General features: G+C 46.3%; 1 protein-coding gene across 3 annotated transcripts in view; it reads left to right on the top strand.

Moving 5' to 3' along the window:
- The first annotated feature begins 2533 nt into the window (after positions 1–2533).
- The window catches only part of METTL24 (methyltransferase like 24), a 170126-nt gene continuing 160776 nt past the window's right edge, over positions 2534–11883 (top strand). The window contains exon 1 of one of the 3 annotated variants that reach the window (XM_043592105.1): positions 2534–3092. In XM_043592105.1, the coding sequence (XP_043448040.1) occupies positions 2775–3092 (318 nt within the window). In that variant the 5' untranslated portion in view covers positions 2534–2774. The remainder of the gene's footprint in view (positions 3093–11883) is intronic. The other 2 variants (XM_043592104.1, XM_043592103.1) reach the window with 2 other exon arrangements.

The following is an 11883-nucleotide window of genomic DNA, read 5'->3' as shown; positions in this document are numbered from 1 at the left end:
GTACTTTATTTGGATTTTTTCTCATAATGGAAACATTATTAGAGAATCATAGAAATGAGATAAGGGAAAATATGAGGTCATCTTGCCCATTTTCTTCAAGAGCTACACTGTTCTGTGTGCCCCCTCCCAACCCCAGTCCAGAGCCTTATTAAATATCCCCATTTTCATAATATAGGATCCTCCTCATGTCCCCCTCCCCCCCCCCCCCCCCCCCCCCCCCCCCCCCCCCCCCCCCCCCGCCCCGGAGAGTAACTCAACAGATGGGCAGAGGGCTTAAGTTAGTGGTTTTGTAATATTCCAAAGATTACCTCTTTAGCTAGCACTGTGTTGGTTGCATAGAAAATAAAACTTCTAGCAAAGTCTACACCAGACTTTGGCAATCCAGATTTATCAAGCACAATGTGCACCATGTCTTAGACAGCTTTACTGGGGCACCTGGCTGGCATAGTTTGTTAAGTGTCAGACACTTGATTTCGGCTCAGGTCATGATCTCACAGTTGGTGAGTTTCCCGTGTCGGCTCTGCACTTACAGCATGGAGCCTTCTTGGGATTCTTTCTCTCCCTCTCTCTCTCTCTCTGCCCCTTCCTTGCTCGCGTGTGCACGTGTGCATGTGCTCTCTCTCTCTGAAAATAAATAAACATTAAAAAAATAGCCTTACACAGGGGCGCCTGGGTGGCTCAGTCAGTTAAGCGTCCGACTTCAGCCCGGGTCACGATCTCGCGGTCCGTGAGTTCGAGCCCCGCCTTGGGCTCTGGGCTGATGGCTCAGAGCCTGGAGCCTGCTTCCGATTCTGTCTCCCTCTCTCTCTGCCCCTCCCCCGTTCATGCTCTGTCTCTCTCTGTCTCAAAAATAAATAAACGTTAAAAAAAAATTTTTTTTAAATAGCCTTACACAGTTATACAACTTAATGGAGTATATCTGTGAGCCTTAATCGTTGTTTCTTGCAACTGTTGGATACTCCTGATGCCAGTAAGATATTTATAAATCTCCTTATACTTTCTTACATTTACCTACTTTAGAATCAATGCTTAAATTTCATTTTTCATGATAACGTCCAGGATTTTCTTTAATGGTAAAAATAATTACCATTAATTGAGTAGCTTCTGTGAGCCAGGCATTATTTAAGTTACTGAACATTTAATATTTTATGCAATCTTTGTAATCCTACCAGATATATAGGTCTATTTACACACGAGAAAATGGAGGCTGAGAGAGGTTAAGTACTTTGTCCAAAGTCTCACAGCTTCTGCAAGACAGGGTTCTGATCCAACACATAGGTCAAGTCTGACTATTTAAATAGTCACAGAATGTGAGATTTTCTCTAAAAATTTGTGTCAGGGAAATGTTACTTGCTTGGATTCTTTAAAACAAAGCCCATCTGCAATAGCCCCAGGGCTGCATCTAAGAAAAAAAAACAAGAGTCAATCATAATGAAACACTCAGGAGCCTGAAGACTGGTGTGGCCCAGGGAATGGACTCCATTGTGTTGTTAGATGTGGAGAAAAATAGCCCAAGCGCTTTGTACAGTGACAGAGAATAGACTGGCTCTTTCTTAAGCTACAGAGGTTTTAGAGAGGAGGGCTCCTTGTGGAAAATTCCTGAGATTCAGGGAGTGGGGGAAGGGGACTCCATATTTGGTTTCTGTTGTCCAAGCTGTGGGTAGTTAGGGGAGAGAATAGGACTGCAGGGGTAGTCTCATGTATAAGTATGGAAAATAGAAGCATAGAACATAAAAAGAAGTGGCCACAGCTAAAGAAAACAAACCCAAATCCAAACCTAAACCCCAAGCCCAAACCTCAAACAGGTTATGGGAAAGAATTGTAACCGTTGGAAATGAACAGTCAACACCGGACTAAAGGCTGTGAGCGTTCAGTCTGATTAATTAAGGTCAAGGTGGTGATGGAAATACCAGCTGGGGAGCATTTTGCCTAAAGATAAATTTGTCCCTCTGTATCTCTGCAAGACAGCAGGGAGGTGTGTGTTTGGAGCTAAATTAATTTGATTTACATCATGCCATGGTAACTTCTGTTCTCTCTCCCTGCTGTCAGATGTCTTAGCTGGCTCTTTCCCTCTCCTTCACCCCCACACATTTCATAACACGGAGAGAAAGCATGGATTGGCTTCGGGCAGAATTTAGAAATCGAATCGCTCTAATTTGATTATTTTATATCGAGTGCTATTTCCTCCCCCCCCCCCCCTTTCTTGAGGAGAGAAGTTGTAAACCCGAACCTAAGTGCGATATATTTTTATGCTGTGCTTAATGGCACAAACTGCTTGACAATCAGAACTTGTTCCGTGTAGCAAAACCTAGCAGCTCACCTACCTCCTGTGTTTCTTCAATAACACTAATGCTACAAAATGAAGTTACCAACCAGGACCCCGTTAGGAATGCGCTTTTTCTGGCCATGTAGCTTTTCAACTCCGCCTGGCGCCGGAGGCCGGGGTGGAGGTCCCCCCCCCCCCCCCCCCCCGCTCCTCGGGGACCCCTCCCCGGAGCCCGGGTTCTGGCCCAGCCGAGCCTCCTGCACCTCCGCGACCCCACCCGGCACGCCGCCCCTCACCCCTTCCAGCGGCCGGCGCGCTCGGCCGGGCAGGATAAGGTTACGCCGAGGCTTCCTTGGACCGCGGGGAGGGAGGCGGGTCCGAGCCCGCGCCCCGGCCCTCGGGGGAGTTCCCACCGTGGGCGGCTCGGGCCCGCGGGGCCACATCCTCGCTGCCGGCCTGGCGCGGCGTGCGGGCCGCCGAGCTTAGCCCCGGGCCCGGCCCCCCTGCCATGGCGCGGGAGAGGCCGCCCGGGAGGGGCTGCGGCGTCCTGCGCCGGTGTGTGGTCGGCGCCGCGCTGCTGCTCGGCCTGCGACTGTGCGCGGAGCTGCGCCGCTCTGGGCCCCGGCCCCCGGCCCGTAGCGCCCCGCCGGGCCCGGCTCCCGGGCCGCCCGGGCCGCACCTGCCGCCCGCGCCCGGCCCGCCCCGAGGCGCCAGCAGGAGGCAGGTGACCTACGTGCGCAGCGGGCGCCGAGCGCCTCCGGAGGGCGGCGGCAGCGGGACGCCGGAGCCGGGCTGCTGCGCCCCGCGCGGGCGTCCCCGCCGGAAGGTCAGTTGCAAACCGTGCAGTCGTGGGCCTTAGACCCGACTCCCCTCCCCGACCGCGCTCAGAGCCCTCCGCTTGGGCCCTCAGAGAAGTCTTCTGCTTCTCCCAGCTCTGCCCTCCCTGGAGGCTCCAGTGGTGGCACCCTCCAGCGCCCAGATACGAAGAGGGACTGAGTCCATTCAGTATTCCACCGAGCGTCCACCGCGTGCCAGGCTCCCTGCAGGCTCGCATCCAGCAGTGAGGGACCAAGTCCTGCTCTCAAGGAGCTTACATTCTAGCGAGGAGGGGCTACGAGTGATGGGCAGGGAAAGGAAAAGAAAGGTGTTGGGGTTTTATTTATATTCTGTGCTTCCCCCGGGTTTCTCCTTGAGGCCTGGCAAAGGGAGGTGGGTATCCACCGTGAGTGGCTTTTCCTCTCTGCCTTCATCGAGGTGATGGAGATCCACTCTCCAGCCGAATTTCCCTTGAGTGCCGCCGCAGACGTTGGCATGGTGGCTGGCACGGGGCGAGAAGCCGAGCCCCCGCGCCTCATGATGGGAAGTTAATTGGAATCTCGAGGACTGAAGTAATAACCTGGGTTTGTCTTACAGCACTCGACAGTGTTGCTCTTCCTACCGCATTAACTTCTTGGCTCACACCTCAGTGAGTGGTTCAAGTTTAACCTCTGGTTGTGAAGCCTCTGGCCTTCTTCCCTCCTTTTGGAGCTCAGTAATTTACTAGGGCTTTGAGGATGAAAAGATTAAGAACTGCAGGTATGAGCTTGCCTGGGCCTCACACCCATCAAGCCAACCACAGCCTCTAGGGCAACTTCTATCTGTTGCCTGGCTCACCCTCTTTTCTTTAAAACATCCCCTGTCCCCCACCCCCCACCTCTTGGGGAGAGGGAAGATTCTTCCTTTGACTCTGCTGCTTCCTGTAGCTTCCCAGGCTAACCTACTTTTCAGGATCACACCCCTGCCTTCCTTTGCTCCAAGGCTTGCCTCTGCGGTGCCATATCCCTGCTGTACTTGCCTGGCCATCAGTGTTACCTTCCTGGATAAACTCAAGTACTTTTTCCTATCTCTGAAACCTCACTTCCCAAATCTTTTTTTTTTTTTAAGTTTATTTATTTGTTTTGAGAGAGGGAGAGAGAGAGAGGGAAAGAAAGAAAGAAAGAAAGAAAGAAAGAAAGAAAGAAAGAAAGAGAAAGAAAAGAAGAAAGAAAAAGAAAGAAAGAAAGAATCCCAAGCAGGATTTGCACTGTCAGTGCAGAGCCTGACATGGGGCTCCATCCCATGAACCATGAGATCATGACCTGAGCCAAAACCAAGAGTCAGATGCTCAACCTACTGAGCCACCCAGGTGACCCCCCCCCCCCCCCCCGCCACCAAGTGAAGTCTTAATTTGCTCTTCCACTCCCTTATTCATGCTCCTAATGCACTTTCCATGACACCATGGTATGTCTCCAGCACTTGTCTGCCAAAGGCTTTCCAGGTCCCAGATGCTGTATCAGGTGCCGGGGCCCAAAATGAGTTCAAAGTCTGGTGAGGGCGGCACTCGGCTTGGGCCTCTAGTAATGTGACTAAAGTTGTAAATAAGGTCTTGAACTCCAGCTGAGGAGTCAAAAAAGGCTAACCGTGAGGGGACATTTGACCTAGGACTTGATTTTCCTTAAAGGTTCAGGTTCTTTTGTTTCTCTCCATGTCCTCAGATGTCCCCATCAGGCCTGCCCTGCAGTTTTCCTCTCACATCCGCCCTCAGCCTGTGTTGTTTCTGTTGTCATCTGTCCAAGAATCACTCTTAAATCTTGGTCACCACTTGAGACAACAGTGTCTGTAACTGGGGCCTGTCCTGCACATGGACAGGGTTGGAATGCGCAGACTCCGAGGGTCGCTGGAGGGGAAGTTCACATCCATCCTTTTCAGGAGTCTGCAGCAGTGATGCAGGGGACAGGGGTGGCTTATACAGGCTGGTAGAAACGGAGGTGTGCAGAGTGGTCTGATCCTGGATGTGTTTTGAAGATGAGGGAGGGAGAAGTTTTTGTTGTTTAGCTTTGGGTTTGGGGGGGAGTGGACAGAAATCAGGAGGTTGGATTTAAACATGTTGAGTCTGAGGTAACCTTTAGACATCCAGGTGGAAATGTCAAACAGGCAGTTGGACGTATTAGTCTAGAGTTGGAGGAAGCATCCAGGCTGAAGAGAGAGATGGGAGTCATCAGTGTACAGGTGGGACTAAAGCCATGAGACTGTAGGAAATCAGCTAGGGAGTGGGGGGTGGCTAACACAAACGAGCCATCTGGGTCTGAGCCCTGGAGCTCAGTTTTATTAAAATTAAATTAGAAAAAAAAAAACCAGAAGGAAATATGTGCATAGAGTCTTGCATGGGATAAGCACTCAATTAATGGTAGCTTTAATATTCACGTATCTGTCCTGGGTCTTTAGCCTCAGCCGTTCCCCAAGTGTAATTTGTTGTAACCTATTTCCATTCCTTTGGCTGATGTTGATTCTCTTCCTTGCAAGCCTTCCATCCTCCCTTCCTGTGATTCATGCCCTTTCCATTCTTGACCGCTCAGGTCAAGGGTCATCACCTGGAAAGCTTCCCATATCAATCCTACTTCCATGCCAATCTTTCCCCAACTGGAGATGATGACAAATGCATCCTGGTTTGTCATTTGCTTTGTACATGTCGCATGGTAATCCATTTCAGATTGACCGTTTTGTCCCCACAGTTGTGCTTGATGGAAAGAATTGTATTTCCCAAAATGACCCCTTGTAGATGCTTACTCCTGAGACACCGATATGTAAAAAAAATATGAGAATCTTACTATTTCAACCTATGATGTGTAACTCTAAATGACTTTGGCTAAAAATATATAAGAAAGGACTGAGCTTATTGCTGTTTTTAAAGTACTGCTTAATTTTTTAGCCTCCTAAGGAAGACTCTTCCCTGGGTTTCTTTTTTTCCCCAGCTCTCTATTTATTTACTCTTCTTCAAGATATACATTCTAACTTCCTCGCATTCCTAGCTAGTGGGAATCTTGAATGTGTTTCATTTTCCCTTTTTTTTTTTTTCAGTTGAATTAAAATGTTCCTCAAAACCGGAAAGACCAGTTATCCAATCTGTTCTCCCACTTTTGGAAACAGAGTTTGCCATCCCTTATCGATCTTACTCCTTTGTAGCCTCCTGTCCAGATGTGCAATATAAGCTGAATGTCAATGAAGTAATTGACAACTAAAGTTCGGAAATTATGTGTTAAAAACCTTGGATCTTATTTAAATTTTGCTTGTTGAGAATAATGGTAAACAGTGCTATTTAGGTTCTTGGTTACTTTGTGGAAGGCACCTACCAGATCGGTGAAGGAGAAAAAGTTCCATTCTATTTTGAGGATGGCTTTTTGGGTGGATGAAACCTGCATGGAATAATTGGGTTGTGGAGGGTTTCTTGTCAACGTGCTTCCTTTGCAGGTGTTAGAGGCACAAAAATTCAGCAATTATATTGCCACTTTAATCATAGCTCGTGCTTCTCTTAAAGAAAATAATCTGTTATAAAAAAGAAAAGCAAAGTGCGGTCCTCATATAATTCTTTCCCTCTTTCCTCCTCCCCTTCTTTCAGATTCGTGCAAGAAACTAACTCTAAATATTACATCTGCTTTCACATTAGAGGTCGTAGCCTTAGAGCACTGTGAAATCGGGGCAAATGATACATGGTGGATAAAAACTGTCTTTTCTCATTAGGGCAACCCTAGAACCCATGCATTTTGGTATAGACAGAAACTTTCCATCAGAGCTCTTAGGCACTAGAATCTGCATACTACATATGAATAAAACGTCGCTGTAATTCTTTTCCTTCCCCCCATTGCTGTGTTTCTTTCTGGTTTTTCTGTCTTTGACAACATACACTGTGATCACATGGGCGAAACCTCACATGGGTGAGGACTAAGATACGGCCTCCATGATTTATGCTGCTTTCCACAGTCTTGGGTAGATGTTTCTCTTACGGGTTAGCAATCCACCTAAAAGGCAGCACCACAGTACGTGGCTCATTTGCACAGGAGAAGCACTCACATAGGAGCCAAGCTTCCTGAAGAAATTTTTTCTGTCTTATCAGAGATATTTTACTTGACATTTAATATGTTGGAGAGAAAAGTGGCTTCTGAGTCACAGAGCCAGGGAACCAGCAATGTGCTGGATTGGTTTGTTAGTTACAGATCCTTTGGAACAATGTGTCAGAAAAGAAAAAAAAAAGCTGTTTCCTTTTCTGAATAACCATATGGAAAAATTCAGTCGTTCTTCCTCACTTCTCATCATCTTAGTTTTCTAATTCTGTGATTTTCATCAGGAGGGAAGAGGAAGATGCATAGTAGAGCCTTTGATATATCCAACTGCCTTCAAAGTCCTTACTCTTTGCAGAACCCTTGAAGGTAGGTTTGAATGGCTTGTAAAATATGGCCCAGCGGTAGTTTCCAGCTGCTTAGAATTTTGATGTGCACCTACAACTCCTGTCCTTCAGGGAACAACATTAATCAGTCCTCTCACACTGTCCTCAGGAGGCAAAGCATTTTCATTTTAAACAAAGTCATTGAGGGTAATTGAATGAGCTCCAGCAATATGTGGGTGTGAAATAGCAGTTGCTTGGTTTCACAGAGAAAAGCAGGTTTTGATTAAAACTTGGATGTGCCTCAGATGGAGAATAGACCTCCGCACGCCTTCTAAACCCCCACAGTTCCTCAGAGAACATTCTGTGGGCAAAGGAGCTGGTAGTGGAGGCTCCACTGTTTGTCAACAAGCGGTGGTGGAGATGTTAGGTGCAATGCGTCCAGTCCATTTTCCGAGGACAAGAAAATCCTGTCAGTTTTCTCGAGTGAGATTTCCCTTTTCGTCTGCGAAGAGAATCAAGAGTTGTGTAGTCAAACTGGAGACTGTCAAGGGTGATGGGCATTTGAGGTTTTCCATCTACGCTATGACACCTTTGGAGTACTTCTGCCTCTAAGGAGTTTGGCTCTTTATTCTGTGCTTCATAGAAAGTAACAGGAGCCTGCTTCATTTACCACGAGACACACACAAAAGCAGGAATCTACCAGCGTTGATAAGCTTCTTTTAAAAGCAGCCCTTGCGTTCTCTAGAGACCTCACGCGGGTCCCCTTAATGGCCTGTGGAGTTTTCTGCTAAGAGAGGGTGGGAGGATTTGCTGTACAAGAGCATTTTTATCCTGTCAAATGATCGAGACAAAATTTAGTTGTATGAGCCTCACGGTCTAGGACCATGGGTAATCTAAACTAATAGCAAGCTGGGTTGTTAGTGAATGGCTCAGGCGGTAGATCTCGCCCGTGAAGAATTTTATTTGAACCGTACAGTTTTTTAAGTATTTGAACATTAATATCATTCGATGGGGCCTACAGTGTCCAGTGGAACCCAGCACAGCACTCTCTCCATTTGCATTACCTGTCTGATCTCTGAACGCATTTGAAGTTGCAACCTCTTAGCCAGACGTCAAAATTGATCATCGTTTTTGCTAAGAAGAGACCGGCAATGTTAATGCTGCTAAGCTCAATGACCACACGGCGCAGAAAAACTAGATACGCAGAAACCAAAGGGCCTTTTTAGTGATTCCTAGTCAAGAAAGATGAGTTACTAAAGGCTAGAGTTGGATAATGGGGAAAGATGGTACAGCAGTATACTTGGTTAATGTAATGTTCTTTTGGTTATAAACGAGAGAGAATGGACTCTGACCGAACTTAAGCAAAAAATGCCAAAACAAACAAAAAAAATTAAAGACATTTATTGGGAAAACCTTGAGAATTTCTCACTGAATTGGAGGAAGAGTTAAGTGACCACTATGTGCAGGGGGAAGGAGCAGGGTTGCCCAGGAAATCCCAGGTGTCCTTGACCTTTTCCCCAAAGTGTTACTGTAACAAGACTGGCCTCCCTCAGCTCCAGCTTACTGTCTTAGATACTCACCTTGGATCAGTCAGCTCTAGCCACGAGCCATAATCATAGCCTGGGAGCCCCCTCCCTGTTCCAGAAGCCATTCTTGGAGAAAGGGGAAGCCTTCCCTAAGTTACCTCAAGAAGTCAAGTCCTTGGCATTCCTTAACTGTTTGGTATAGTTATTGTACAGTTTTACCCTTAAGGTTTTGCTTTCCTCATATTCTAATATTTTAACTAGTCCAGTTCAGGGATCTTGAACCTGAGCACCCAGAAGCAGAGTTTAGGTTTTTTTGTTTGTCTTGCTTTGTTTTGTTTGTTTTTTAATAAGCCTAGCATCTGTGCCTCTGTGTGTATGTATTTCTCTATTGGTTAACTATTTCTCTGTCTAGATATATTCTTATAGATAACCTTTCTTTTTTTTAAATGTTTATTCATTTTTGAGAGAGAGGCAGAGCATGAGCAGGGGAGGGGCAGAGAGAGAGGGAGACACAGAATCTGAAGCAGGCTCCAGGCTCTGAGCTGTCAGCACAGAGCCTGACACGGGGTTCAAACTCACGGACCGTGAGATCATGACCTGAGCCGAAGTTGGATGCTTAACCGACTGAGCCACCCAGGCGCCCCAGATAACTTTATTTCCACATAGCGTTTGACAGTAAGTTGGCATGTTCTGCATATTACTCATTTTTAAAAATTCATTTGGGTATATGCACACAAGATCTTTGTAGATGCAACATTTTTCCTTTTATTTTTTTTTTAAGTAAAAAGTAATTTGTGGGGACTTTTAATAGAGAAAGTAAGTGTAATCAGTACGTAGCCCATTATCCCAATTAGGGTTCTCAAACTAAAGCTAGAGTCTTATGTTTTTTTGTTTCATTTTTTTCTGTCAATGCAGAGAGTTGCTCTGCAAAAAAAAAAAAAAAAAAAAAAGAAATCTGAAAAATTCTTCACAGCATCTAAATATTTACACTCCTGTTTGCAACTGGCTAGTTTGAGTCTCTTTAATATACGATTACTTCTGTATCAGGAGTCTCTTGGTTGCAAGTGACGGAAGCCAACTGAAACTACTGAGAAGAGGGATTCACTGGAAGGGGACTTGGGTAGAACTGAGGGAGAGGTAAACCAGAGAGGCTCTGGGAACTTGACTGTGGACTAAAATGAGCCCTAAAGACCTTAGTCATCCCTGTTACTTGCTACCCAAGATGTAGCGGGTATTAGTCGTTCTTTTTGACCACACCTTTGAATTTCTCTCCTGTATTTGAGGAATTCTTCACCTTTCTAAGACAAAAAAAAAAAAAAAAAAAACACCAGAAAAGAATTTCCCCATTTTTCCTTGCACCGAGAATGCATTCATGCAACCGAGGCCTAGCATTCAGATATACCTGCGTGAGAATATGTTTGTACCTTAGAGATTCAAAGAAACAAGTGGCATGATGGCCGTGGAGTAGCAATGGCGGCCGACTGGAGGCATTCCGTGTCCAGGTTGGTGAAATGAGCCATAGAGTCTGTGCCCAGCAGTGGGGCAGTGTAGTCTACACTGGCGAGTAGGGTGGTGTTCCTGCCCTTGAGATTCTGCAAGCTAATAAATCTTTAATCAATTCCTTTTCTACTTAACTAGCCAGAGTGGTTTCTATTGTTTACAACTAAGAACCTTGACAGATCAATAAATTAGAACTGGCAGTTTGGAAGGTTACAACTGTAATTTTCTCTCTCCAATTTTGCTTGGTCTATTTAATTCAGATTTTAGAACATGATGATTGGGGTCCGAGCGAACTATGGGCCGAGGGATCTTTCCCTGACAAGATAATAACATTTAGCTTCAGATACTAAATTACACAGATCTGCTAACTTATCACGAGAGACATCAAGCCCTTTTTCATGGCACCATTTGTTCGGGGTGTCGGGCAGGAGGGGGCCAGTTTATGCTGTGATAACAAACAACCTTCAAATCTCAGGGCTCACGCTAACAAAAGTTTATTTCTTGCTCATGCTGTGTATCTGTCGCTGGTTGGCTGGGTTGGGGTGACTCTCAGTGCTGTTGTCATCCTCTCTCTGGACCCCAGGCTGGCAGCTCAGTCACCATCTGGAGGCTTGCCTGGCACCTTGGCAGAGGGGTGAACGCTCCGGAGGGTCTTGCATGGCATTATTAAATGTCCTGGCTGGAAGCCACACCCAGCACTCATGCTGACAATCCAGTGGCCACATACCCGTTATGGGAGGACAGAGGCCTGTCCTGTGCTCAGAAATCAGAGAGCTGGAAATGTTCGGTGAGCAGCACTTCCGGCCACCACGGTATGGTAACCCTTCAATCATCCGTATCTAAACGGGCATCGTCTAGGTCATGTTTCTTGTTCGCCGTTCTGAACGCCTCACTGAGTATGCACATTTGACAGTATTGAATAAAGCACGTGAAGCTCTTTTCAGGAGGCCTGGATCTAAAATGAAGCAGACATCTGAATTTAGCAGAACAGGGGAAATAAAACAAGACTCCATTTACATCTTATAAACACTGCTGTGGCGTGTCCTGGAGCTTGTTAGATACAGTGATTCTCATTGACATTGTTTATGTTAGATTCCTTGCACAAAGTAGTGATGGGATGATGGGCTGCAGGTCTTTTTTTCTGGGGAGAAGGCAAGCAAGTTTTGAATAAATAAAGCCATGCATCTAAATGAGCTGAAGGCCTCTGGGGAGATGACTCAAACTCCATGTTTAAACCCATCTTCATAGAGATCACTTAGTTTTAGTTGGAGCAAGTTGAAAGACTTCCAAACTTCTTTTCAGGATCTGGCCCCAAATCAGAGGCAATATGCATGTTATACAGTGTTTGCTATTGTGCATAACACGACAGCAAGTGTTTTCAGTTTGTTTTTTATCTACTTTGAGTGGAGTAC

This window comes from Prionailurus bengalensis, chromosome B2, assembly GCF_016509475.1.
Source record: "Prionailurus bengalensis isolate Pbe53 chromosome B2, Fcat_Pben_1.1_paternal_pri, whole genome shotgun sequence".
Lineage (NCBI taxonomy): Eukaryota > Metazoa > Chordata > Mammalia > Carnivora > Felidae > Prionailurus > Prionailurus bengalensis.
Note: the sequence above shows the minus strand (reverse complement) of the source record. Positions and strands in the feature narration are given on the sequence as shown.